Here is a 24549-nt window from a genome sequence, read left to right as displayed (position 1 = left end):
ATGTAATAACACCTATAGAATCATGTAGTAACCAAAAAAGTGTGAAACAAATCACTATTTTATATTTGAGATTCTTCAAATAGCAAACCTTTGCCTGAATGACAGCTTTGCTCACTCTTGGCATTCTCTCAACCATCTTCTTGAGTTACTAACCTGGAAAGCATTTCAATTAACCTTGTTAATTTGTGGAATTTCTTTCCTTAATGCGTTTGAGCAAATCAGTTGTGTTGTGACAAGGTAGAGGTGGTATAAGGAAAGAGAAATGACAGTCCATCATTACTTTATGACAGGAAGGTCAGTCGATCTGGAAAATTTCAAGAACTTTGAATTTTTTTTTCAAGTGCAGTCGCAAAAACCATCAAGCGCTATGAAGAAAATGGCTCTCATGAGGACCACCACAGGAAAGGAAGACCCAGAGTTACCTGCTGCAGAGGATAAGTTCATTAGAGTTAACTGCACCTCAGATTGCAGCCCAAATAAATGCTTCACAGTGTTCAAGTAAGACACATCTCAACATCAACTGTTCAGAGGAGACTGTGTGAATCAGTCCTTCATGGTTGAATTGCTACAAAGAAACCACTACTAAAGGACACCAATAATAATAAGAAGAGACTTGCTTGGGCCAAGAAACACGAGCAATGGATATTAGACTGGTGGAATCTGTCCTTTGGTCTGAAGAGTCCAAATTGTAGATTTTTGGTTCCAACTGCCGTGGCATTGTGATACGCAGAGTAGGTGAACGGATGTTCTCCATGTGTGGTTCCCACTGTGAAGCATGGCGGAGGTGTGGGGGTGCTTTGCTATTCCCTGTATAGTGCACTACTTTTGACCAGGGCCCTATTCCATATATAGTGCACTACTTTTGACCAGGGCCTTATTCCCTATATAGTGCACTACTTTTGACCAGGGCCTTATTCCCGGGTCTGTGATTTATTTAGAATTCAAGGCACACTTAACCAGCATGGCTACCACAGCATTCTGCAGCGATACGACATCCCATTTGGTTTGCGTAGTGGGACTATAACAGGACAATGACCCAACACACCTCCAGGCTGTATAAGGGCTATTTATTCAAGAAGGAGAGTGATGGAATGCTGCGTCAGATTACCTGACCTCCACAATCACCCGACCTCAATCCAATTGAGATTGTTTGGGATGAATTGGACTGCAGAGTGATGGAAAAGCAGTGCTCAGAATATGTGGGAGCTCCTTCAAGACATTCCTCATGAAGCTGGTTGAGAGAATGCCAAGTGTGTGCAAAGCTGTCATCAAGGCAAAGGGTGGCTACTTTGAAGAATCTCAAATATAAAATATATTTTGATTTGTTTAACACTTTCTAGTTACTACATGATTCTATGTTTTTTTTCGTTGTTGTGATGTCTTCACTATTATTCTACAATATAGAAAATAGCAAAAATAAAGAAAAACATTGAATGACTAGGTGTTTCCAAACTTTTGACTGGTACTGTACTTGGTATCCCTCATTTACTCAAGTGTTTCCTTTATTTTGGCAGTTACCTGCATGTCTCCCCTTATGTCTGCAACAGGACTTAATGAGTGTTTTTGTACTACCCAGTCCCCAGGCAGACATGGAACCAGAACATCACACAGCCTGAGTTCACCAACACTAATACTGCTTGGCATTTGCTGTAGCGACAAGACTCAATATAGCCAGTCTACACACGGCTAACACGAACCAACAGCAGTTAAACAAGAGCCATGACTACTGACCAAGAGCGAGGACAAGGAAAAGAGAGCAGGAGAGAGAAAAACATTGAGAGAGGGGAGCGAAAGAGGAAGAGCGCGAGGGAGAGGAGAGGGGGAGAGACCGAATTAATTAGAGAGAACAAGATGGAGAAGAAGCGAGAGAGACTGATGCAGGCAGACTGGCTTCTCTATCATCGGCTCCATTCTAAGATTCCCTCATTGGAAGAATTATGACAAATGAAGCCCTCTCTGGTTCTCCATGACTGCGACTCAGGGCTATCAAGTAGCACATGGACAGTCCCTGCAGCTTTTTGCCATTCAACTCTCCCCTAAGTTTTTCCATGTTCCCGGCGCTTTGCGGACAGTTTAAGATGTCTTGGCTGCTTTGTGATGCCTGATGTGTGCATATTTTGAAACGGGGTAATTTTCTCAACGCTTCGGCCACAGTATTTCATCCACTGTTTGCATTTGTCAGAGAGAGGCCTGAATGGAAAGAGCAGATATTTTCCACCATAAAGAAGAGAAATAGTGGCCTGTTGGTCGGTCTGTTCGGTTGTTTTGAGTGATTTGGAACACAGACCGACATTACAACCTAATTGGTGCGTGCAGCCCAGTGCTGGTCAGTGGAGTAGAAGTAGTGTTGCAGGAGATAGGATCGGAATTTTGTATTCTTAACTTTTTGTGTCAGTAGGCTAGGCTGAAACGAGCCCTGAATGCTGATTGGCTGACAGCTGTGGTATATCAGACCGTAATCCACAGGTATGACAAATCATTTATTTTTACGTTGGTAACCAGTTTATAATAGCAATAAGGCACTTTGGGGGTTTGTGGTATATGGCCACTATACCACGGCTAAGTGCTGTATCCAGGCACTCCGCGTTGTGAAGTGATTAAAGGGGGGGGGGGGAAGCGAGAGAGATTGCCCACAAAATTTTAAAACAAACCCAATTTTGATCAACTCCCATGTCTATTGGGTGAAATACCACATTGTGCCATCACAGCAGCAAGATTTGTGACCTGTTGCCACAAGGGCAACCAGGGAAGAACAAGCACCATTGTAAATACAACCCATATTTGTTTATTTATTTTCCCTTTTGATCTTTAACTATTTGCACATATGACATTTGTAATGTCTTTATTCTTCTGGAACTTTTGTGAGTGTAATGTTTAGTGTTAATTCATATTGTTTATTTCGCTTTTGTTTATTATCTAGTTCACTTGCTTTGGCAATGTGAACATTTCCCATGCCAATAAAGCCCTTGAATTGAGAGAGAAATCCTTGAAAATATCTGTCTATTTTGTACTGAATGTGTCAAATAAAGGATGTGTTTCTGTGCCTAGGACGAGCCCCCCATACTGCTGTGTGGACCTGTACTCTCTAAGGACAGGGGAGATGGTCAAGTCCATCCAGTTCAAGACGCCCATCTATGACCTGCACTGCAACAAGGAGTACGTATGGGGGCATCACTTTTTGCATTCATATAAATATATTGTAGTTTCATGTTATATGAATATCACATATTGTTTGTAATTTTCCTGGTTCTTGTAGGATTCTAGTTGTCGCCCTGCAGGAGAAGATTGCTGCATTCGACAGCTGTACCTTCACCAAGAAGTTCTTTGTTACAAGTAAGGAGCTGGGACTGTGTGTGTATCCTTAATGGCACCCGATGGTGCCTGGTCAAAAGTAGTGCACTATATAGGGAATAGGGCCCTGGTCAAAAGTAGTGCACTATAGACCAGGGCCCTATTCCCTATATAGTGCACTACTTTTGTCCAGGGCCCTATTCCCTATAAATTAGTGCACTATATAGTAGAGGTCGACCGATTAATCGGAATGGCCGATTTAATTAGGGCCGATTTCAAGTTTTCATAACAATCGTAAATTGGTATTTTTGGACACTGATTTGGCCGATTGTTTTTTTTTTACATTTATTTTTAATTTATTTTTTACATGTTTTTATTTTTTAAATGTACACCTTTATTTAACTAGGCAAGTCAGTTAAGAGAACATTCTTATTTTCAATGACGGCCTAGGAACGGTGGGTTAACTGCCTTGTTCAGGGGCAGAACAACAGATTTTTACCTTGTCAGCTCGGGGATTCAATCTTGCAACCTTACGGTTAACTAGTCCAACGCTCTAACCACCTGCTTTACATTGCACTCCACGAGGAGCCTGCCTGTTACGCGAATGCAGTAAGAAGCCAAGGTAAGTTGCTAGCTAGCATTAAACTTATCTTATAAAAAACAATCAATCAATCATAATCACTAGTTATCTACACATGGTTGATGATATTACTAGTTTATCTAGCCTGTCCTGCGTTACAAATAATCGCTTAGGTACAAGTTGCTCCAACGTGTACCTAACCATAAACATCAATGCCTTTCTTAAAATCAATACACAAGTATATATTTTTAAACCTGCATATTTAGTTAATATTGCCTGCTAACATTTCTTTTAACTAGGGAAAATGTGTCACTTCTCTTGCAACAGAGTCAGGGTATATGCAGCAGTTTGGGCCGCCTGGCTCGTTGCGAACTGTGAAGACTATTTCTTCCTAACAAAGACAGCCGACTTCGCCAAACTGGGATGATTTAACAAAAGCGCATTTGCGAAAAAAGCACAATCGTTGCACGACTGTACCTAAACACCAATGCCTTTCTTAAAATAAATACACAGAAGTATATATTTTTAAACCTGCATATTTAGCTAAAAGAAATCCAGGTTAGCAGGCAATATTAACCAGGTGAAATTGTGTCACTTCTCTTGCGTTCATTGCACGCAGAGTCAGGGTATATGCAACAGTTTGGGCCGCCTGGCTTGTTGCGAACTAATTTGCCAGAATTTACGTAATTATGACATAACATTGAAGGTTGTGCAATGTAACAGGAATATTTAGACTTAGGGATGTTTATTATATTATAATTAATTCTATGATTTGATAGAGCAGTCTGACTGAGCGGTGGTAGGCAGCAGCAGGCTCGTAAGCAGTCATTCAAACAGTACTTTCGTGCGTTTTGCCAGCAGCTCTTCGCTGTGCTTCAAGCATTGCGCTGTTTATGACTTCAAGCCTATCAACTCCCGAGATTAGGCTGGTGTAACCAATGTGAAATGGCTAGCTAGTTAGCGGGGTGCGCGCTAATAGCGTTTCAAACGTCACTCGCTCTGAGACTTGGAGTAGTTGGTCCCCTTGCTCTGCATGGGTAACGCTGCTTCGAGGGTGGCTGTTGTCGATGTGTTCCTGGTTCGAGCCCAGGTAGGATTGAGGAGAGGGACGGAAGCTATAATGTTACACTGGCAATACTAAAGTGCCTATAAGAACATCCAATAGTCAAAGGTATATTAAATACAAATCGTATAGAGAGAAATAGTCCTATAATTCCTATAATAACTACAACCTAAAACATCTTACCTGGGAATATTGAAGACTCATGTTAAAAGGAACCACCAGCTTTCATATGTTCTCATGTTCTGAGCAAGGAACATAAACGTAAGCTTTCTTACATGGCACATATTGCACTTTTACTTTCTTCTCCAACACTTTTCTTTTGCATTATTTAAACCAAATTGAACATGTTTCATTTCTTTATTTGAGGCTAAATAGATTTTATTGATATATTAAGTTAAAATAAGTGTTAATTCAGTATTGTTGTAATTGTCATTACAAAAAAAAAAAAAAAAAAAAGGGAACGATTTTTAATCGGTATCAGCTTTTTTTGGCCCTCCAATAATCGGTCAACCTCTACTATATAGGGAATAGGGCCTTGTTCCCGATTCTCATGAGAGCCGGGTTTCATCATAGCGCTTGATGGTTTTTGCGACTGCACTTGAAGAAATGTTCAAATTTCTTGAAATGTTCCATATTGACTGACCTTCATGTCTTAAAGTAATGATGGACTGTCATTTCTCTTTACTTATTTGAGCTATTCTTGCCATAATATGGACTTGGTCTTTTACCAAATAGGGCTATCTTCTGTATGCCCTCTATTATTCTCTGTTCTGTTAATTTTCCCTATTCACTCTGTCCTTCCCTCCCTGTTCATTTTATTTTATCTGGCTCTCAAACTGGAAGAAAATTCTCAGCAATCATTTTTACAGGCTAAATTCCTGTCCAATCATTCAAAATGGTTAAATTTCCGTTTCATTACAAGGGTTCTATTTCTTGCGGCCCTATTTCTTGCGGGCCGGTCTCTGACTTTCTCCCTATAGGCTGTTTCGTCGTTGTCAGTGATCAGGCCTACCACTGTTGTCACAACACAACTGATTGGCTAAAAAAATCCACAAATTAACAAGGCACACCTGTTAATTGAAATGCATTCCAGGTGACTAACTCATGAAGCTGGTTGACAGAATGCCTTGATGACAGCTTTGCACACTCTAGGCAAAGGGTGGCTATTTGAAGAATCTCAAATATAAAATATTGTGATTTGTTTCACACTTTTTTGGTTACTACTTGATTCTATAGGTGTTATTACATAGTTTCGATGTCTTCACTATTATTCTGCAATGTAGAAAATAGTAAAAAAATTAAGAAAAACCCTTGAATGAGTAGCTGTTCTAAAACCTTTGACCGGTAGTGTAGGTAGAGTTATTAAAGTGACTATGCATAGATAACAACAGAGAGTATCAGAGGGGGGTAGAAGCTGTTTAGAAGCCTCTTGGACCTGGACTTGGCGCTCTGGTACCGTTTGCCGTGTGGTAGCAGAGAGAACAGTCTATGACTATTGTGGCTGGGGTCTTCGACAATTTGTAGGGCCTTCCTCTGACACCACCTGGTATAAAGGTCCTGGATGGCAGGAAGTGATGTACTGGACCATACGCACTACCCTGTGTAGTGCCTTGTGGTCAGATGCCAACCAATTGCCATACCAGGCAGTGATGCAACCAGTCAGGATGCTCTCTATGGTGCAGCTGTAGAACCTTTGGAGGATCTGAGGACCCATGCCAAATCTTTTCAGTCTCCTGAGGGGGAATAGATTTTGTCATGCCATCTTCACGAATGTCATGGTGTGTTTGCTCAATTTTTAGTTTGTTGGTGATGTGGACACCAAGGATTTTGAAGCTCTCAACCTGCTCCACTACAGCCCCGTCGATGAGAATGGGGGCGTGCTCGGTCCTCCTTTTCCTGTAGTCCAAAATCATCTCCTTTGTCTTGATCACGTTGAGGGAGAGGTTGTTGTCCTGGCACCACCCGGCCCGGTCTCTGACTTTCTCCCTATAGGCTGTTTCGTCGTTGTCAGTGATCAGGCCTACCACTGTTGTCATTGGCAAACTTAATGATGGTGTTGGAGTCGTGCCTGGCCGTACAGTCATGAGTGAACATGGAGTACAGGAGGGGACTGAGCACACATCCCTGAGGGGCCCCTGTGTGGAGGATCAGCGTGGCGGATGTGTTGTTACCTACCCTTACCACCTGGGGGCAGCCTGTCAGGAAGTCCAGGATCCAGTTGCAGAGGGAGGTGTTTAGTCCCAGGGTCCTTAGCTTATCAGAGGGCCTGTTGTCAGGACTTCTGGCAGTCTCTATGGGCGTACCACTGGGTTCAATTTTCGGGCCAACTCTTTTCTTTTTATATATCAATGATGTCGCTCTTGCTGCTGGTGATTCTCTGATCCACCTCTATGCAGACGACACCATTCTGTATACATCTGGCCCTTCTTTGGACACTGTGTTAACAAACCTCCAAACGAGCTTCAATGCCATCAAACATTCCTTCTGTTGCCTCCAACTGCTATTAAATGCTAGTAAAACTAAATCGCATGCTCTTCAACTGATTGCTGCCCGCACCCGCCTGCCCGACTAGCATCACTGCTCCGGACGCTTCTGACTTAGAATATGTCGACAATTACAAATATCCTAGGTGTCTGGTTAGACTGTAAACTCTCCTTCCAGACTCACATTAAGCATCTCCAATCCAAAATTAAATCTAGAATCAGCTTCCTATTTTGCAATAAAGCCTCCTTCACTCATGCTGCCAAACATACCCTCGTAAAACTGACTATCCTTCCGATCCTTGACTTCGGCGATGTCATTTACAAAATAGCCTCCAACACTCTACTGAGCAAATTGGATGCAGTCTATCACGGTGCCATCCATTTTGTCACCAAAGCCCCATATACTACCCACCACTGCGACCTGTAAGCTCTCGTTGGCTGGCCCTCGCTACATATTTGCCGCCAAACCCACTGGCTCCAGGTCATCTATAAGTCTTTGCTAGGAAAAGCCCTGCCTTATCTCAGCTCACTGGTCACCATAGCAACACCCATCCGTAGCACACGCTCCAGCAGGTAGATTTCACTGGCATCCCCAAAGCCAACACCTCGTTTTGCCGTCTTTCCTTCCAGTTCTCTGCTGCCAATGACTGGAACGAATTGCAAAAGTCACTGAAGCTGGATATTTATGTCCCTCACTGTAAGCATCAGCTGTCAGAGCAGCTTACTGATCACTGTACCTGTACACAGCCCATCTGTAAATAGCACACCCAACTACATCATCCCCATGTTGTTATTTATTTATTTCTGCTCTTTTGCACCCCAGTATCACCTTTTGCACATCTATCACTCCAGTGTTAATGCTAAATTGTAATTATTTTGCCTCTATGGCCTATTTATTTCCTTACCTCCCTAATCTTCCTACATTTGCACACACTGTACATAGATTCTTCTATTGTGTTATTGACTGTACGTTTGTTTATCCCATGTGTAACTCTGTTGTCTTTGTCGCACTGCTTTGCTTTATCTTGGCCAGGTCGCGGCCTACCTGGTTAATTAAAGGTGAAATAAAAAAATAAAAATTGAGTTTAGAGGCACTATGGTGTTAAACGCTCAGCTGTAGTCAATGAATAGCATTCTCACGTGTTCCTTTTGTCCAGGTAGAAAAGGGCAGTGTGGAGTGCAATAGAGATTGCATCATCTGTGGTTCTGTTAGGGCGGTATGCAAATTGGGGTGGGTCTATGGTTTCAAAGCATTTCATGGCTACAGACGTGAGTGCTACGGGTCAGTAGTCATTTAGGCAGGCAATCATTTACCTTAGTGTTCTTGGGCACAAGGACTATGGTGGTCTGCTTAATACATGTTGGTATTACAGACTCAGACAGGGAGAGGTTGAAAATGTCAGTGAAGACACTTGCCAGTTGGTCAGCGCATGCTCACAGTACACATTCTGGTAATCCTTCTGGCTCTGCGGCCTTGTGAATGTTGACCTGTTTTAAGGCCTTACTCACATCGACTGCGGAGAGCATGATCTCAGTCTTTTGGAACAGATGGTGCTCTCATGCATCTTTCAGTGTTATTTGCCTCGAAGCAAGCATTGAAGTAGTTTAGCTTGTCTGGTAGGCTTGTGTCACTGGGCAGCTCTTGGCTGTGCTTCCCTTTGTAGTCTGTAATGGTTTGTAAGCTCTGCCGCATCCGGCGAGCGTCAGAGCCGGTGTAGTACGATTCGATCTTTGTCCCGTATTGACGCTTTGCCTGTTTGATGGTTTGTTAGAAGGCATAGCGGGATTTTTGATAAGCTTCGGGGTTAGAGTCCAGCTCCTTGAAAGCAGCAGCTCTTTCCTTTAGCTCAGTGCAGATGTTGCCTGTAGTCCATGGCTTCTGGTTGGGTATGTACAGTTGAAATTGGAAGTTTACATACACTTAGGTTGGAGTCAGTAAAACTTGTTTTTCAACCTCTCCACCAATTTCTTGTTAACAAACTATAGTTTTGGCAAGTCGGTTAGGACATCTACTTTGTGCATGACACAAGTCATTTTCCAACAATTGTTTACAGACAGATTATTTCACTTATAATTCACTGTATCACAATTCCAGTGGGTCAGAAGTTCACATACACTAAGTTGACTGTGCCTTTAAACAGCTTGGAAAATACCAGAACATGATGTCATGGCTTTAGAAGCTTCTGATAGGCTAATTGACATAATTTGAGTCAATTGGAGGTGTACCTGTGGATGTATTTCAAGGCCTTCCTTCAAACTCAGTGCCTCTATGCTTGACATCATGGGAAAATCAACAGAAATCAGCCAAGACCTCAGAAACAAAATTGTAGACCTCCACAAGTCTGGTTCATCCTTGGGAGCAATTTCCAAACGCCTGAAGGTACCACGTTCATCTGTACAAACAATAGTACGCAAGTATAAACACCATGGGACCACGCAGCCCTCATACTGCTCAGGAAGGTGATGCGTTCTGTCTCCTAGAGATGAACGTACTTTGGTGCGAAAAGTGCATATCAATCCCAGAACAACAGCAAAGGACCTTGTGAAGATTCTGGAGGAAACATGTACAAAAGTGTCTATATCCACAGTAAAACTTGTCCTATGTCAACATAACCTGAAAGGCCGCTCAGCAAGGAAGAAGCCACTGCTCCAAAACCGCCATAAAAAGGCAATACTACAGTTTGCAACTGCACAGGGAGACAAAGATTTTACTTTTTGGAGTAATGTCCTCTGGTCTGATGAAACAAAAATAGAACTGTTTGGCCATAAGACCATCGATATGTTTGGAGGGAAAAGGGGGAGGCTTGCAAGCCGAAGAACACCATCCCAACCGTGAATCACGGGGGTGGCAGCATCATGTTGTGGAGGTGCTTTGCTGCAGGAGGGACTGGTGCACTTCACAAAATAGATGGCATCATGAGGCAGAAAAATGATGTGGATATATTGAAGCACCATCTCAAGTCATCAGTCAGGAAGTTAAATATTGGTTGCCAATGGGTCTTCCAAATGGACAATGACCCCAAGCATACTTCCAAAGTTGTGGCAAAATGGCTTAAGGACAGCAAAGTCAAGGTATTGGAGTGGCCATCACAAAGCCTTGATCTCAATTCTACAGATAATGTGTGGGCAGAACTGAAAAAGCGTGTGTGAGCAAGGAGGGCTACCAACCTGACTCAGTTACACCAATTCTGTCAGGAGGAATGGGCCAAAATTCACCCAACTTATTGTGGGAAGCTTGTGGAAGGCTACCCGGAACGTTTGACCCAAGTTAAACCATTTAAAGGCAATGCTACCAAATACTAATTGAGTGTATGTAAACTACTGACCCACTGAGAATGTGATGAAAGAAATAAAAGCTGAAATATATCATTCTCTCAACCATTATTCTGACATTTCACATTCTTAAAATAAAGTGGTGATCCCAACTGACCTAAGACAGGGAATTGTTACTAGGATTAAATGTCAGGAATTGTGAAAAACTGAGTTTTTAAATGTATTTGGCTAAGGTGTATGTAAACTTCCGACTTCAACTGTACGTACAGTCACTTTGGGGACGACGTCATCAATGCACTTATTAATGAAGCCAATGATTTTATGTAGTGTACTCCTCAATGCCATCGGAGGAATCCCGGAACATATTCCAGTCTGTGCTAGAAAAACAGTCCTTTAGCTTAGCATCTGCTTCATCTGACAAATTGTTTATTGATCGAGTCACTGGTGCTTCCTGCTTTAATTTTTGCTTGTAAGCAGGAATCAGGAGTATAGAATTATGGTCAGATTTGCCAAATGGAGGGTGAGGGAGAGCTTTGTATGTGTGTCTTCGTGTGGAGTAAAGGTGGTCTAGAGTTTTTATTTTTAAATGTAAAAAAAAAAAATAAAAAAATCCTTTGGTTGCACATTTAACATGCTGCTAGAAATTTGATAAGACAAATGTAAGTTTCCCTGCATTTAAGTACCCGGCCACTAGGAGCGCAGCCTCTGGAAGAGCGTTTTCCTGTTTGCTTATGGCGGTTTACAGCTCATTGAGTGCGGTCTTAGTGTCAGCATCAGTCTGTGGTGGTATGTAGACAGCTACGATTAATACAGATGAAAAGTCTTTAGGTAGATAGTGTGGTCTATAGCTTATCATGACATACTCTACCTCAGCCGAGCAAAACCTCGAGACTTTATTAGATATTGTTCACCAGCTGTTATTTACAAAAATACATAGTACGCCAACCCTTGTCTTACCAGACGCCGCTGTTCTATCCTGCCGATACACACACTATTCTTATCACCACGATCACACACACGCATGCATGCACTGTCACTCGCACACATACGGTATACACGTACACACACACACACACACACACACACACACACTAGACCAGTGGATACAGTTATTAGTACTCACAGATGCATCTACTCTTCAGTGAAATCAATGGACATATCATCTTGGAACAGATGGTCTGTCCTGTGTCGATCTCTGTGTACATCTGTGAGAACACTGAAGCTATATAGCCACCCACTAACAGTTATATAGCCAGTAGCACCAACACACAGAGCCAGCCCAGTCACGTAACACATCAGCATTTCCACACAAACATCCCATCACCAGAAGACAAGCAGGTCGGTCATGCTGGTATCACCCAGCCCAAACAACCAACTGAAGACAGGTACTGGCAGTGTTTACCCCACCATTCACAAACCACCATGCCTCCTCAAGGAGCACAACGTTTCGAACTAGTCTTTGAAACAGGTCTAAACTGTTTAACTGAAACTTAATGGTAGAGCATGCTGGAGTCCCTCTGGTAGCTTAGCACATATCAACATCTCTGAGTGTGTTTATAGCATGTTTACAACTCAACATCATACAGCTACACTACCTACCGAGGTTGTGTTCAGAAGGCACTGAAGGGGATAAAACATTTTGAAATGGAGTGAAACTGGGCGGTATCGTACTAGTACAATAAGATTGCTCATTGGGTTGTTTAACTCATTTGTGCCCAACTGAACATGACCCCTGGACAGTGCAGGATGACGTGAAACATTCTTTGTAACAAGGCCATTGCTGTCTGCAGACAGTAAACAAACTGCTTTTAGGAGAATATGTTCTTAATGTGTTGTCTGGTCTGCCTGCCTTTCCTCTCCATGTCTGGCTGGCAGGGCCACAGGACAATGAGTATAGTCAATCACTGTTAATCGCTCTTAATGATGCTTCATCCTTGTAAAATGGAGATGTCTTTGGGGAGGAAGAGCAGCAACACAGGCGTCCTTTAATGTGTTTTTTTAAAGTTGTTGCTTGTCTTTAGAGTGGTGTGGACTGGGGATGAGGTAGGTCTGTATGTGTGGGGATGTGAGGTTTGGCTTGATGTTTCCCCTTTTTCTCCCTCAAATGTTTTTCTTTCCTCTGTTCACCTCAGCCTTTTCCCATCTCCCCTTCTCTCCCTGTATTCTCTCTCTGTCCTTTCCTCTTCTCCCCCCTCCTCTCCTCTCTCATGTCTTTTCTCTTTTACAATCTCTTGTCTCGTCCTCTCTTCTCCCTCTCCTCTTCCTTTTCTCTCTCTTCCTCTCTCCTCTCCTCCCCCTCTTTCCACACAGGATGTGTCAGACACATGTTGTCTCACTGCCTGGGCTGAGTGGGTCGTTCTCCCCCGGCCTTGGAGAGCCAACAAAAGGCTGTAGCATTGTGGCTAACCTCAAGTCCTATTCACCCCGCGCCTCCCAGCCTTGACTCTTCTGAACACTAAATTACTGTCTGACTCCCCATCTCATCTGTACCCTGAGCAGTACATTATGTCAGCCAAACCTCTCTCCCTTTGCCTCCATGCACTCACATGACCTCATTGGTGTGTGTGCTTGTGTTTGTACGTGTCTGTATATGAGATGTGTATTTGTACTGTTATGTCCGTTTATAGAGGTGTGTGTGTGTGTGTGTGTGTGTGTGTGTGTGTGTGTGTGTGTGTGTGTGTGTGTGTGTGTGTGTGTGTGTGTGCAAACAAGCGTATTTGTCCTAGTTGCTCTCTGCGTGCATTTAAGTCAGTATCCATCATGACTCTGTTTACAGACATGTTTGTGAGTCGTGGTGAATCCTGTGTGATGATGGATGTGCTGTGCAGAACTGTCCGTCTGGGGTGCCAGACAGGCAGGGTAGGACATTTTGGAACTAATATGTTGGTCTATCAAGCCAGACAAGCTTAATCAAGCACAGATAAAGTTTTTGAACCCAGGTCTGGTGTTGTGTGGCCATTGACTCCAGTGTGTGCGTGCGTGCCTGTATTTAGTTAATTACTACTCATCATCATGTCTAGTGTGACATGACTGTTTACATCAACATCTGTGTGAGTGGGTGGACACATTTGTTCTTGTTTATACTGATAGCTGATCCGCTTGTGAATTTATGGGCCTTTTGTCCTTATCTTCTGTATGTGTGTTGACGTCCATTTTTATTTATGCTGAGCTTTTGAGTGTGTTTCTTTTTACTTAGAACCACATTATGACCTAATGGATTCTGTGGCACCCAATAAAGTGGGGACGGCTCCTGTCTTGATTGACTGGCAGACACAGTGATCCCTATGGGAACTACTAAAACAAGCAAGCACACACACACACACACACACACACACACACACACACACACACACACACACACACACACACACTCATACACAGTGATCCACTTTCCCCTCTCCAACACATTAAGGCTTTAAGAGAGACCGAGCCACTCTCGGAGGAGAGGAACTCTGACTCCTGAAGCACATATCCACAGCAGCATTCACTGTTTAACAACTTCTAAAAGGGAACATGTTGAAGTTAGGTAATCCAAAGGCTTTTTTGTTGTTGTTGATACGCAGGCATGATTTTTCCACCTTGATTGGTATATATCAAATGTTTTTTGTGTGACTGTGTTGTGTCAGCCCAAGTTGTGTATCCAGTTTGTCCTGCGGCTGAAGGGTATGGGTTGCACCTTCAATAACTGTACGTTTCCTCCTGTGTTTCAGGCTGCTTTCCCTGTCCGGGCCCCAACCTAAACCCCATAGCACTGGGAGGACGCTGGCTAGCCTACGCTGAGAACAAGGTAGTACACACACACACACTGAATATACACACACCCATCCATCACGGATGTACTTATCACAACACCATATTTACAATCCTCAAATTCATTTTTTACTTTAGCTCTTTAATCTCTCAGTACAACTCATTCCAAGAAGAGACCACTAGAAATGATAACATCTGAAAACCAACAGATGTAGGGTTTTTTATGTCCATTTAATAGGATTTTTGCATTTTCCAAAAGCAAGTCCACTCTACGCACTCTTGCAATACATTTAATGGATAATTGTGTCTGGTAGCTGTCTGATTACGCTCGGCCACTCAAGTAATTGACAGATGGGTCACTGACTACTATCAGCTTCTCTGTTCCTTAAGAATAGAGTAGGTCTGGGATGGATGGATGGATCCCAGGAAATAGACAGTGGGATAGGAGAGGTTTTTAATGTGCTGACCCTCATATTCTGTTCCTGGTTGGCCTCAGCTGCAGGAGGAGGATAATAATCTATTTGTTATGTCTCTCTCTCTGCCCCCCCAGTTGATCCGGTGTCACCAGTCTCGAGGCGGTGCCTGCGGGGACAATGCCCAGTCTTACACAGCTACAGTCATCAGTGCTGCTAAAGTAAGTGAAACACTCACACCTCCCTCCACCCCAGTGGTTGTAATAAAATCATCTGTACATTTCTGAGAAGTGATATAGGATCCACCTTGGCTTTCCCCTGTGAGTCAGACACCTTTATGAGACTATATATCATAACCCAGACACAGGCCGTGAGAGTCTGAGCATCTTAACTAATTTATATCGTCCCTGTGTGTGTCTGTAGGGGGTTCCATCCTGTACTGTGTACTGTACTGCAATATGGGACACAGCCCCTGTAATAGTCCTCTCAGCTGGAGAGCACCGCCAGACTATGCTACACTAACGCTAAGCCCTTTGATACCAAGCTGAATTTATACCCCTCCGCTCTGTTGATGTAGCGGCTAAGCTAACCTGCGCTACTAGCCTAGGTCGGCACTCTCCTCATAAGGTTCCAGTCTCCGGTCTTATCCAGGCCCCCAAAGGGGAACCCTAATTGATTTATGAAGACCCCTCGGGTCAGAGTTATTCCCATGGTCTCGCCCTCTCTCTCCCTCCCTCTCTCCTTAATGAGCGCTAACGGCTAGCGTGATAAAGTCCCATTAGCTGCTAATGGTGGTATACATCAAAAAGAGCAGTGGCGGCAGCGCTAAAGTGTTAGCCTGGCTAGCGGAGGGAGGGGGAAACGAGGTTAAGGGCATCAGGATATGCAGACGGATTGTCTGCAGCCGCCATTGAGAACTATATATTATAATCTCAATATTTTCACCCCCGCCCTCCCCTCCTCCGGTCTACAACGCGACACAGACTAAGAGCTTCTGCCCAGAGACTTGGAAGGCGAGAGGGGGTGTAGAGGGAGCACTAAGGGGGAGTATTTCCTAGCCTTTTATAGGAAATAACATTTTATAACAGCGCATAATTCCAGCTGTATTATTATTATTATTATTATTATTATTATTCCTCATACTAATCACTGGAATGTAAACATAAAGCAAACCTGCTCATTGTCTGACTGTGTGATGCTCTTCATCAGTGTGGCGGCTCCTTGCCTGGGTGTCTGACTCAAACACACCTCTGTGGCCAGGCCAGGCTCAGAGAAATGGATAGTGCTGCTTAAGTGGAGTATATCTCCCTGCTACACTGTCCTGAGCTAATGGAGTCAGTGTACTGTGTGTGTGTCAGCACAAAGGGGCCCCGGAGAACCTAATCAGGCATGCAGGCCAGGCAGCGCTGTCAATACCGCGTGGCGCCTCACACACACACACACACACACACACACACACACACACACACACCCTCACTTGGCGACCCCACCTAGCCCACTAACACACTGGTGTGTGTAAATTGCTCGGAGCCACATCAATAATGAAACAGGGCGTTTGGCTCCTAATTGATCAACACTAATGTGTTTTCTAATCACTGCAGTGTGAGGTTTTAGTGCTAGTCCAAACAGGAGCCATTGATCTGTGTAGGGCTGAGAGGGAGACTGGGCAGGAGAGACTGGTGGCAGACACTCGGCTCCTGCTGTTTCAGCACTCCTCATCATCATCATCATCATGATCAGCAGCAGCTGTTAGCGTTGAGCAAATAGCCGTCTCTCTCTCTCAGTCATGGTCATGCATAGACACAGTCATTCTATATTGATCAACACTCCTCTCCCAGCTCCCCATAGTCAAACACAGACATACTGGTGTCTTCTTTTTGATCAACACTCCTCTCCCAGCTCCCCATAGTCAAACACAGACATACTGGTGTCTTCTTTTTGATCAACACTCCTCTCCCAGCTCCCCATAGTCAAACACAGACATACTGGTGTCTTCTTTTTGATCAACACTCCTCTCCCAGCTCCCCATAGTCAAACACAGACATACTGGTGTCTTCTTTTTGATCAACACTCCTCTCCCAGCTCCCCATAGTCAAACACAGACATACTGGTGTCTTCTTTTTGATCAACACTCCTCTCCCAGCTCCCCATAGTCAAACACAGACATACTGGTGTCTTCTTTTTGATCAACACTCCTCTCCCAGCTCCCCATAGTCAAACACAGACATACTGGTGTCTTCTTTTTGATCAACACTCCTCTCCCAGCTCCCCATAGTCAAACACAGACATACTGGTGTCTTCTTTTTGATCAACACTCCTCTCCCAGCTCCCCATAGTCAAACACAGACATACTGGTGTCTTCTTTTTGATCAACACTCCTCTCCCAGCTCCCCATAGTCAAACACAGACATACTGGTGTCTTCTTTTTGATCAACACTCCTCTCCCAGCTCCCCATAGTCAAACACAGACATACTGGTGTCTTGTTTATATGTCTCTAGTTGTTTTATGACGACGAGCCCAATCTGATGTTTGTTTCCTGCTATTCTCCACCCCCCCCCCCCCCCCTCTCCTCATCTCCCCCCTCTCTCTCCTCATCTCCCCCCTCTCTATATGCCTCGCTCTCGCTCCCCCTTCCCCCTGTCGTTCTGGTTAGACCCTAAAGACTGGTCTCACCATGGTGGGAAAGGTGGTGACCCAGCTAGCTGGTACTCTACCCACTGGCGCCCCCGACGAGGAGGGTGTTACCCCCCACAGCACCACCCGCCGAAGCCCCCATGCCCCCGGAGTAATCACCGTCATCGACACACACAACGTCGGAGAGGGACAGGTATGTATGATCACGAAGTCATACACCCTGGCTTTCCAACAGTGTTACATCCCCTTGTGAAGTAACTGTCAGAAAATGTACACCTTCTGCAACCAAAAATAGAAATGGATGAAGGAATACTACACGATGTGAAGTTAGAACGATCTTGTCGGAGAGGTATAAGTATTACTGTGTGTCTTACCCTTTGAGTTATGGACCATGGCTCCCCAAAAGTGTTATCACTTTCTGAAGTAATGTTGAAAAAGTGTACGAAGCACAACATACAGTGTACACGTTGGTTCATCATGATAATGAGTCTCTTCCTGCTTTTGGCACAGGTCCCAGGTGAAGGCCAGGTCATAGAAATGAAATGAACCACATCAATTCTTCCTCTTTCAGTTACATACGTCCACATATTCTCTCAGCACAGCTGTTCTTAGTTTGCCCCAAACTGAACTCTGTCTCTAGACATTCTCTCATCAGAGTGAGAAGTGTTTTTTACTGGTGCGTTGTGGGAAACCAGAAAACATTCCCAGGTGTCCGTTTCCTTGTACAGTGTCTTTAATAGAGTGTCACATTTACTGGGCTACAGTCCTACCTATTTACACGTCTCGCATACAACACCCTTTTACACACACACACACACACACACACACACACACACACACACACACACACACACACACACACACACACACACACACACACACACACACACACACACACACACACACACACACACAGGTTCAATCAGAACAGATTCTCTATCCTCTCCTCTCTTCCCTCCCTCCCTCTTTCTTGTCCTTTCTGACCTCTGTAAATACACCTTTGGGTTTTGTGGTGCGGTGAGAAACCTCCCAGGTTAAACCTTTTTTATCCTCTGCTAGAGCAAACACAGAAGCCCACCGACTGACCCCCACACCCCACACACGCACCTGACAGCACCTCGGGGCCTAAGGTGGGATTTATTTTGCTTGCTCACATATTTTCACAGCTTGGCCTTCGCCACAGCGCCAGCTTTTTTAAGCAGTGGGGAGACTAAATGAATGGACTGCTCATCATCGGCAGTAACCTCACAAGATGCTTGTATCCGTCCTCTGTCTGCCACGCTCCTCTCTTCCTAGCTCCCTTAGTGCTAATGAAAGGGTGCCTGTGTAATGCTCACACTATCTTTGGCTATAGTCGCTATGTATAAGGGGCATAAGGCTACTATAAATCCATACCGTGCCTTTATTGCAGTGCGCTGTATGCCAGTGCTGTGTATGTGTGTACGTGTGTCTGTGTGCGTGTGCCTGGATGTGTTTGTGTGTGTGTGCATGTACCCCAGTTTCCTGAGGACTCCTCCAGACCGGGGATAAAGCCCACAGAAGCAGGTCTGCACTGTGTCACCAGTCGTTATACAGTAACCCTACACTACACATAAACACAGTTAGAGGAAGAGGGAGGGAGGGAGGGAGGAGATGGGAGGAAGAGAGAATCGTTGTGACTTCAGGTAATGATGGCATTGTTTTCTTGCCACATCACTCACCTAGTTTGCTGACCCCTCTTTAACACACACTCCCTCCTCCTGTATAATAGGTTTACTCTCCAGAGGTAGCTCCCGACACTAGTTCTCAGTTTCAAAGGGCTTCAGCAGGATTCCCTCACGGAACAACATTGTGTGCCTCCGACGTAATAAAATGGGTCTGGTTTATGTCACCCCCTTTCCTTGTTCTTTTCATTTTTCTCCTCTCTCTCCCTCCAGTCCAGTCTGGAAAAAAAGGCTCAGTTGATCTTGGAGGTTGTTTTGTGTTTGGACTGACTCCTATTAAAACTAATGCAACACTAGACCAGATTTATCACTATAAGATCAACCTCTCTCACCCTCTCTCTTTCTCTCACCCTCTCTCTCTCTTTCTCCCTCTCGATCTCTCTCTCTCTCTCTCTCTCTCTCTCTCTCTCTCTCTCTCTCTCACACTCTCACTCTCACTCACTCCTCACTGTCTCACTCCTCACTGTCTCTCTTACTCCTTCCCTGGACTCATGTCTGGGCTTAGTTATAATCTGTTCAAGACCAGAGACGTTTATACATACACACACACACACACACACACACACACACACACACACACACACACACACACACACACACACACACACACACACACACACACACAGAGCCCCTGTTCTGAGAACAGAATCATACTCAGCAGCACTGTAATTCTTTTGAACAGTCGGAGGACTTTGAGCTTAGCTACTGGTCTGAGATCAGTCTTTTGTCATCCCAGTCTTAGTTTTCATGCAGCACATGGAGACAGATGGCACAGTGCTGCGGTGACAGTGTAGAAAGAGAGACCGAGAGGTTGGTAACAAGCCTCTCTCTGGTGTTAATTTGGATGATTGCTAATTACATCCACAAGGTGGCAATGCTCTTTACCAGTGGGATTGTAATATATTCATTCTCCATTATTTTACTTACAGCAAGAAGCTATAAGAAGTCTCTGTGTAGATTCTGTGGTGAATGTGTGTGTGTGTGTGCGTGTTCGTTCCAGGTCCTGGTGAGTGAGGACTCAGATGGAGAGGGAGTGGTGGCCCACTTCCCAGCCCATGACAAACCCATATCCTGCATGGCATTCAACCCCAGCGGTAAGGAGACAGCTCACTGCAACACACACACACAGGCATACACACCAAAAGTATTTATTTTGGATGTAAAGAATGCTAATCCGAAAAGGCGGAATTCGAAGGCAAATTTTGGCAATCCATTCGTAGTGAAGAAAGTGAGTTGAGGGAGGAACAATTTTTATGTTAGTGTGAACCCACATGAAGGGAACACAACCTCTCTGTCCCTGTCTTAATCTCTTCTGTAGGACTCCAGGGTGTGTCCCTGTCTTTACCTCTTCTGTAGGACTCCAGGGTGTGTCCCCCTCTTTACCTCTTCTGTAGGACTCCAGGGTGTGTCCCCGTCTTAACCTCTTCTGTAGGACTCCAGGGTGTGTCCCTGTCTTTACCTCTTCTGTAGGACTCCAGGGTGTGTCCCCGTCTTAACCTCTTCTGTAGGACTCCAGGGTGTGTCCCCGTCTTAACCTCTTCTGTAGGACTCCAGGGTGTGTCCCTGTCTTTACCTCTTCTGTAGGACTCCAGGGTGTGTCCCCCTCTTTACCTCTTCTGTAGAACTCCAGGGTGTGTCCCTGTCTTTACCTCTTCTGTAGAACTCCAGGGTGTGTCCCTGTCTTTACCTCTTCTGTAGAACTCCAGGGTGTGTCCCCGTCTTAACCTCTTCTGTAGGACTCCAGGGTGTGTCCCTGTCTTTACCTCTTCTGTAGGACTCCAGGGTGTGTCCCTGTCTTAACCTCTTCTGTAGGACTCCAGGGTGTGTCCCTGTCTTTACCTCTTCTGTAGAACTCCAGGGTGTGTCCCCGTCTTAACCTCTTCTGTAGGACTCCAGGGTGTGTCCCTGTCTTTACCTCTTCTGTAGGACTCCAGGGTGTGTCCCCCTCTTTACCTCTTCTGTAGAACTCCAGGGTGTGTCCCTGTCTTTACCTCTTCTGTAGGACTCCAGGGTGTGCCCCCCTCTTTACCTCTTCTGTAGAACTCCAGGGTGTGTCCCTGTCTTAACCTCTTCTGTAGGACTCCAGGGTGTGTCCCCGTCTTAACCTCTTCTGTAGGACTCCAGGGTGTGTCCCCCTCTTTACCTCTTCTGTGGGACTCCAGGGTGTGTCCCTGTCTTTACCTCTTCTGTAGGACTCCAGGGTGTGCCCCCCTCTTTACCTCTTCTGTAGAACTCCAGGGTGTGTCCCTGTCTTTACCTCTTCTGTAGGACTCCAGGGTGTGCCCCCCTCTTTACCTCTTCTGTGGGACTCCAGGGTGTGTCCCTGTCTTTACCTCTTCTGTGGAACTCCAGGGTGTGTCCCCCTCTTTACCTCTTCTGTAGGACTCCAGGGTGTGTCCCTGTCTTTACCTCTTCTGTAGGACTCCAGGGTGTGTCCCCGTCTTAACCTCTTCTGTGGGACTCCAGGGTGTGTCCCTGTCTTTACCTCTTCTGTGGGACTCCAGGGTGTGTCCCCGTCTTAACCTCTTCTGTAGGACTCCAGGGTGTGTCCCCCTCTTTACCTCTTCTGTGGGACTCCAGGGTGTGTCCCCGTCTTTACCTCTTCTGTAGGACTCCAGGGTGTGTCCCCCTCTTTACCTCTTCTGTAGGACTCCAGGGTGTGTCCCTGTCTTTACCTCTTCTGTAGGACTCCAGGGTGTGTCCCTGTCTTTACCTCTTCTGTGGGACTCCAGGGTGTGTCCCCGTCTTAACCTCTTCTGTAGGACTCCAGGGTGTGTCCCCGTCTTAACCTCTTCTGTGGGACTCCAGGGTGTGTCCCTGTCTTTACCTCTTCTGTGGGACTCCAGGGTGTGTCCCCCTCTTTACCTCTTCTGTAGGACTCCAGGGTGTGTCCCCCTCTTAACCTCTTCTGTAGGACTCCAGGGTGTGTCCCCCTCTTTACCTCTTCTGTGGGACTCCAGGGTGTGTCCCCGTCTTTACCTCTTCTGTAGGACTCCAGGGTGTGTCCCCCTCTTTACCTCTTCTGTGGGACTCCAGGGTGTGTCCCCGTCTTAACCTCTTCTGTGGGACTCCAGGGTGTGTCCCTGTCTTTACCTCTTCTGTGGGACTCCAGGGTGTGTCCCCGTCTTAACCTCTTCTGTAGGACTCCAGGGTGTGTCCCCGTCTTAACCTCTTCTGTAGGACTCCAGGGTGTGTCCCCCTCTTTACCTCTTCTGTAGAACTCCAGGGTGTGTGTCCCTCTTAGCCTCTTCTGTAGGACTCCAGGGTGTCCCCCCCTCTTAACCTCTTCTGTAGAACTCCAGGGTGTCCCCCCCTCTTAACCTCTTCTGTAGGACTCCAGGGTGTCCCCCCCACTTAACTTCTTCTGTAGGACTCCAGGGTGTCCCCCCACTTAACTTATTCTGTAGGACTCCAGGGTGTCCCCCCCACTTAACTTCTTCTGTAGGACTCCAGGGTGTCCCCCCCACTTAACTTCTTCTGTAGGACTCCAGGGTCCCCCCCCACTTAACTTCTTCTGTGGGACTCCAGGGTGTCCCCCCCACTTAACCTCTTCTGTGGGACTCCAGGGTGTGGTGAAAAGGGCCTATGAAGTGGGGATTTATGTATCTGTGTTAGAACAATGGTAGTCAGTGGGGCCGGTGCCTGAAGGTGCATGCTGTCACCTGCAGTCAACACACAGTGGAAGTGGCTCCATCAAGTAGGCCCTGCAGTGACAATGGCACTTCATCCCACTGTGGGAGAGTGACAACAACCGTACATTGATATGTGAAGACACACACACATACCGGGGAACTCCCTTTGTGTTTCTGTGACCACACTCACTCACAGTCAGGCCTTAATGTTGGTCCGACACCAGCTAGACAGTCTTAGGTGTGTGAGGTGTTGAATTATGCTACTCTCCTCACAACAGAAGAGAGCTTATGTTGTTCTCCTCAATTGCTAACTAGCATTAGTACAATGACTGGATGACTATGGTAACTGCTAGCATGCTAGTACATACAGAACCATAGACTTCCAGCCGTTGCGCTAGTTAGCATTGGCTCACAAAACTACCTCCAAACTTCCTTCATACTAGATGCAGAGACATAAATGTTATCTGTGAGTTCATCCCTCTTCCCTATGGCTCAGTTGGTAGAGCATGGTGTTTGCAACGCCAGCATGGTGTGTGCAACGCCAGAGTTGTGGGTTCGATTCCCACGGGGGGCCAGTACAAAAAATAATAATAATGCAAGAAATGAAATGTATGCATTCACTACTGTAAGTCGCTCTGGATAAGAGCGTATGCTAAATGACTAAAATGTAAATGTAAAATCTGACTTTGGCTTAATTGCCCAAATCACGAAGTATCCCTTTAAGGAGAGCGATGGAGAGTGTGTGTGAGTTCCAGTTTTACCCAGAGTGCCACAGATACTTCCTGACCTCAATCTACACCAAATTATTTTGCTCTGGCGTCTTCCCGCCTTTATGGATTGTTTTCCCCGGAAAAAAAGGCACCACATGGTGTGTGTGTGTGTGTGTGTGTGTGTGTGTGTGTGTGTGTGTGTGGAGGAGCAGCTAATAAAGTAACTGCTGAGTGATGGTGCTTACTGTGACCTCCAGTCTCTGGTAGGAATCCTTCGCATGCCTCTGCTTCTGACCTGACTAGACTGCACCCCCCCAGGGAAAAGGCTGACATTTATAACACACACACTTATTTTTAGTAACACACATTCACCACCTTTATCCATGAACTAAGTGTATACCTTTATACACATACACACCCTCAATCAATTACTTACAAACACATAGACTAAACCTTGCACACATTGACAATGCATGTGACAATAAATCCCCAACACACACACTTGTACAGATGATGTATTACATCTTCACATGCACTCGCGTCACACACAAAGCGCACAATCACTCTGACATGGCACACACAGTAATCACCCACACATACATAGCGTGCTCTCCAAGCAGGTAAATACCACATTTCATTTCGGATTGTTGCTTGGAGGTTTAGCAGAGCTGCTGTTTGGCCATTACAGAACAACTCTTACTTCTCGTCATGTCCTCTTGCCCTGGCCTGAATGACCTGTCCAATCTGTAGGGGGCGCCCTTGGTTTACCTTGACTACCGTAAGTTGACTCGGCGACCTTTGGCCTATAAGTGTGCCTGTGTGTGCGTGTGTGTGGAGCTGGATTGATCAGGAGATAAAGCAGGGGTCCCACCGTTCTGGCCAACCGCTCAGCGACAGGCCGCCAACTGTGACCACCTTTCATCTTTACGACCATACCAAAGAAGAAAAAGTACTGTCAATAGTAACACACTGAATATACACAGTGGCTTCGTCCTAAGTGTCCACTACAAACACAA

The 24549-nt window shown here is 45.3% G+C and overlaps 1 protein-coding gene across 6 annotated transcripts in view; it reads left to right on the top strand.

Annotated features, from left to right (window-relative positions):
- Positions 1–24549, top strand: part of LOC106612862 (BCAS3 microtubule associated cell migration factor) — a 342172-nt gene that overhangs the window by 34093 nt on the left and 283530 nt on the right. For 5 of the 6 annotated variants that reach the window (XM_045724534.2, XM_045724533.2, XM_045724532.2 and 2 more), the window contains 6 exons: positions 3049–3156; positions 3257–3333; positions 14401–14477; positions 14991–15074; positions 17508–17681; positions 20192–20285. In XM_045724534.2, coding sequence (XP_045580490.1) covers positions 3049–3156; positions 3257–3333; positions 14401–14477; positions 14991–15074; positions 17508–17681; positions 20192–20285 — 614 coding nt within the window. The remainder of the gene's footprint in view (positions 1–3048; positions 3157–3256; positions 3334–14400; positions 14478–14990; positions 15075–17507; positions 17682–20191; positions 20286–24549) is intronic. The other variant, XM_045724536.2, reaches the window with a different exon arrangement.

The sequence above is a fragment of the Salmo salar genome, chromosome 09, assembly GCF_965601325.2.
Source record: "Salmo salar chromosome 09, fSalSal1, whole genome shotgun sequence".
NCBI lineage: Eukaryota > Metazoa > Chordata > Actinopteri > Salmoniformes > Salmonidae > Salmo > Salmo salar.
This window is presented reverse-complemented; position numbering and strand designations above follow the sequence as displayed.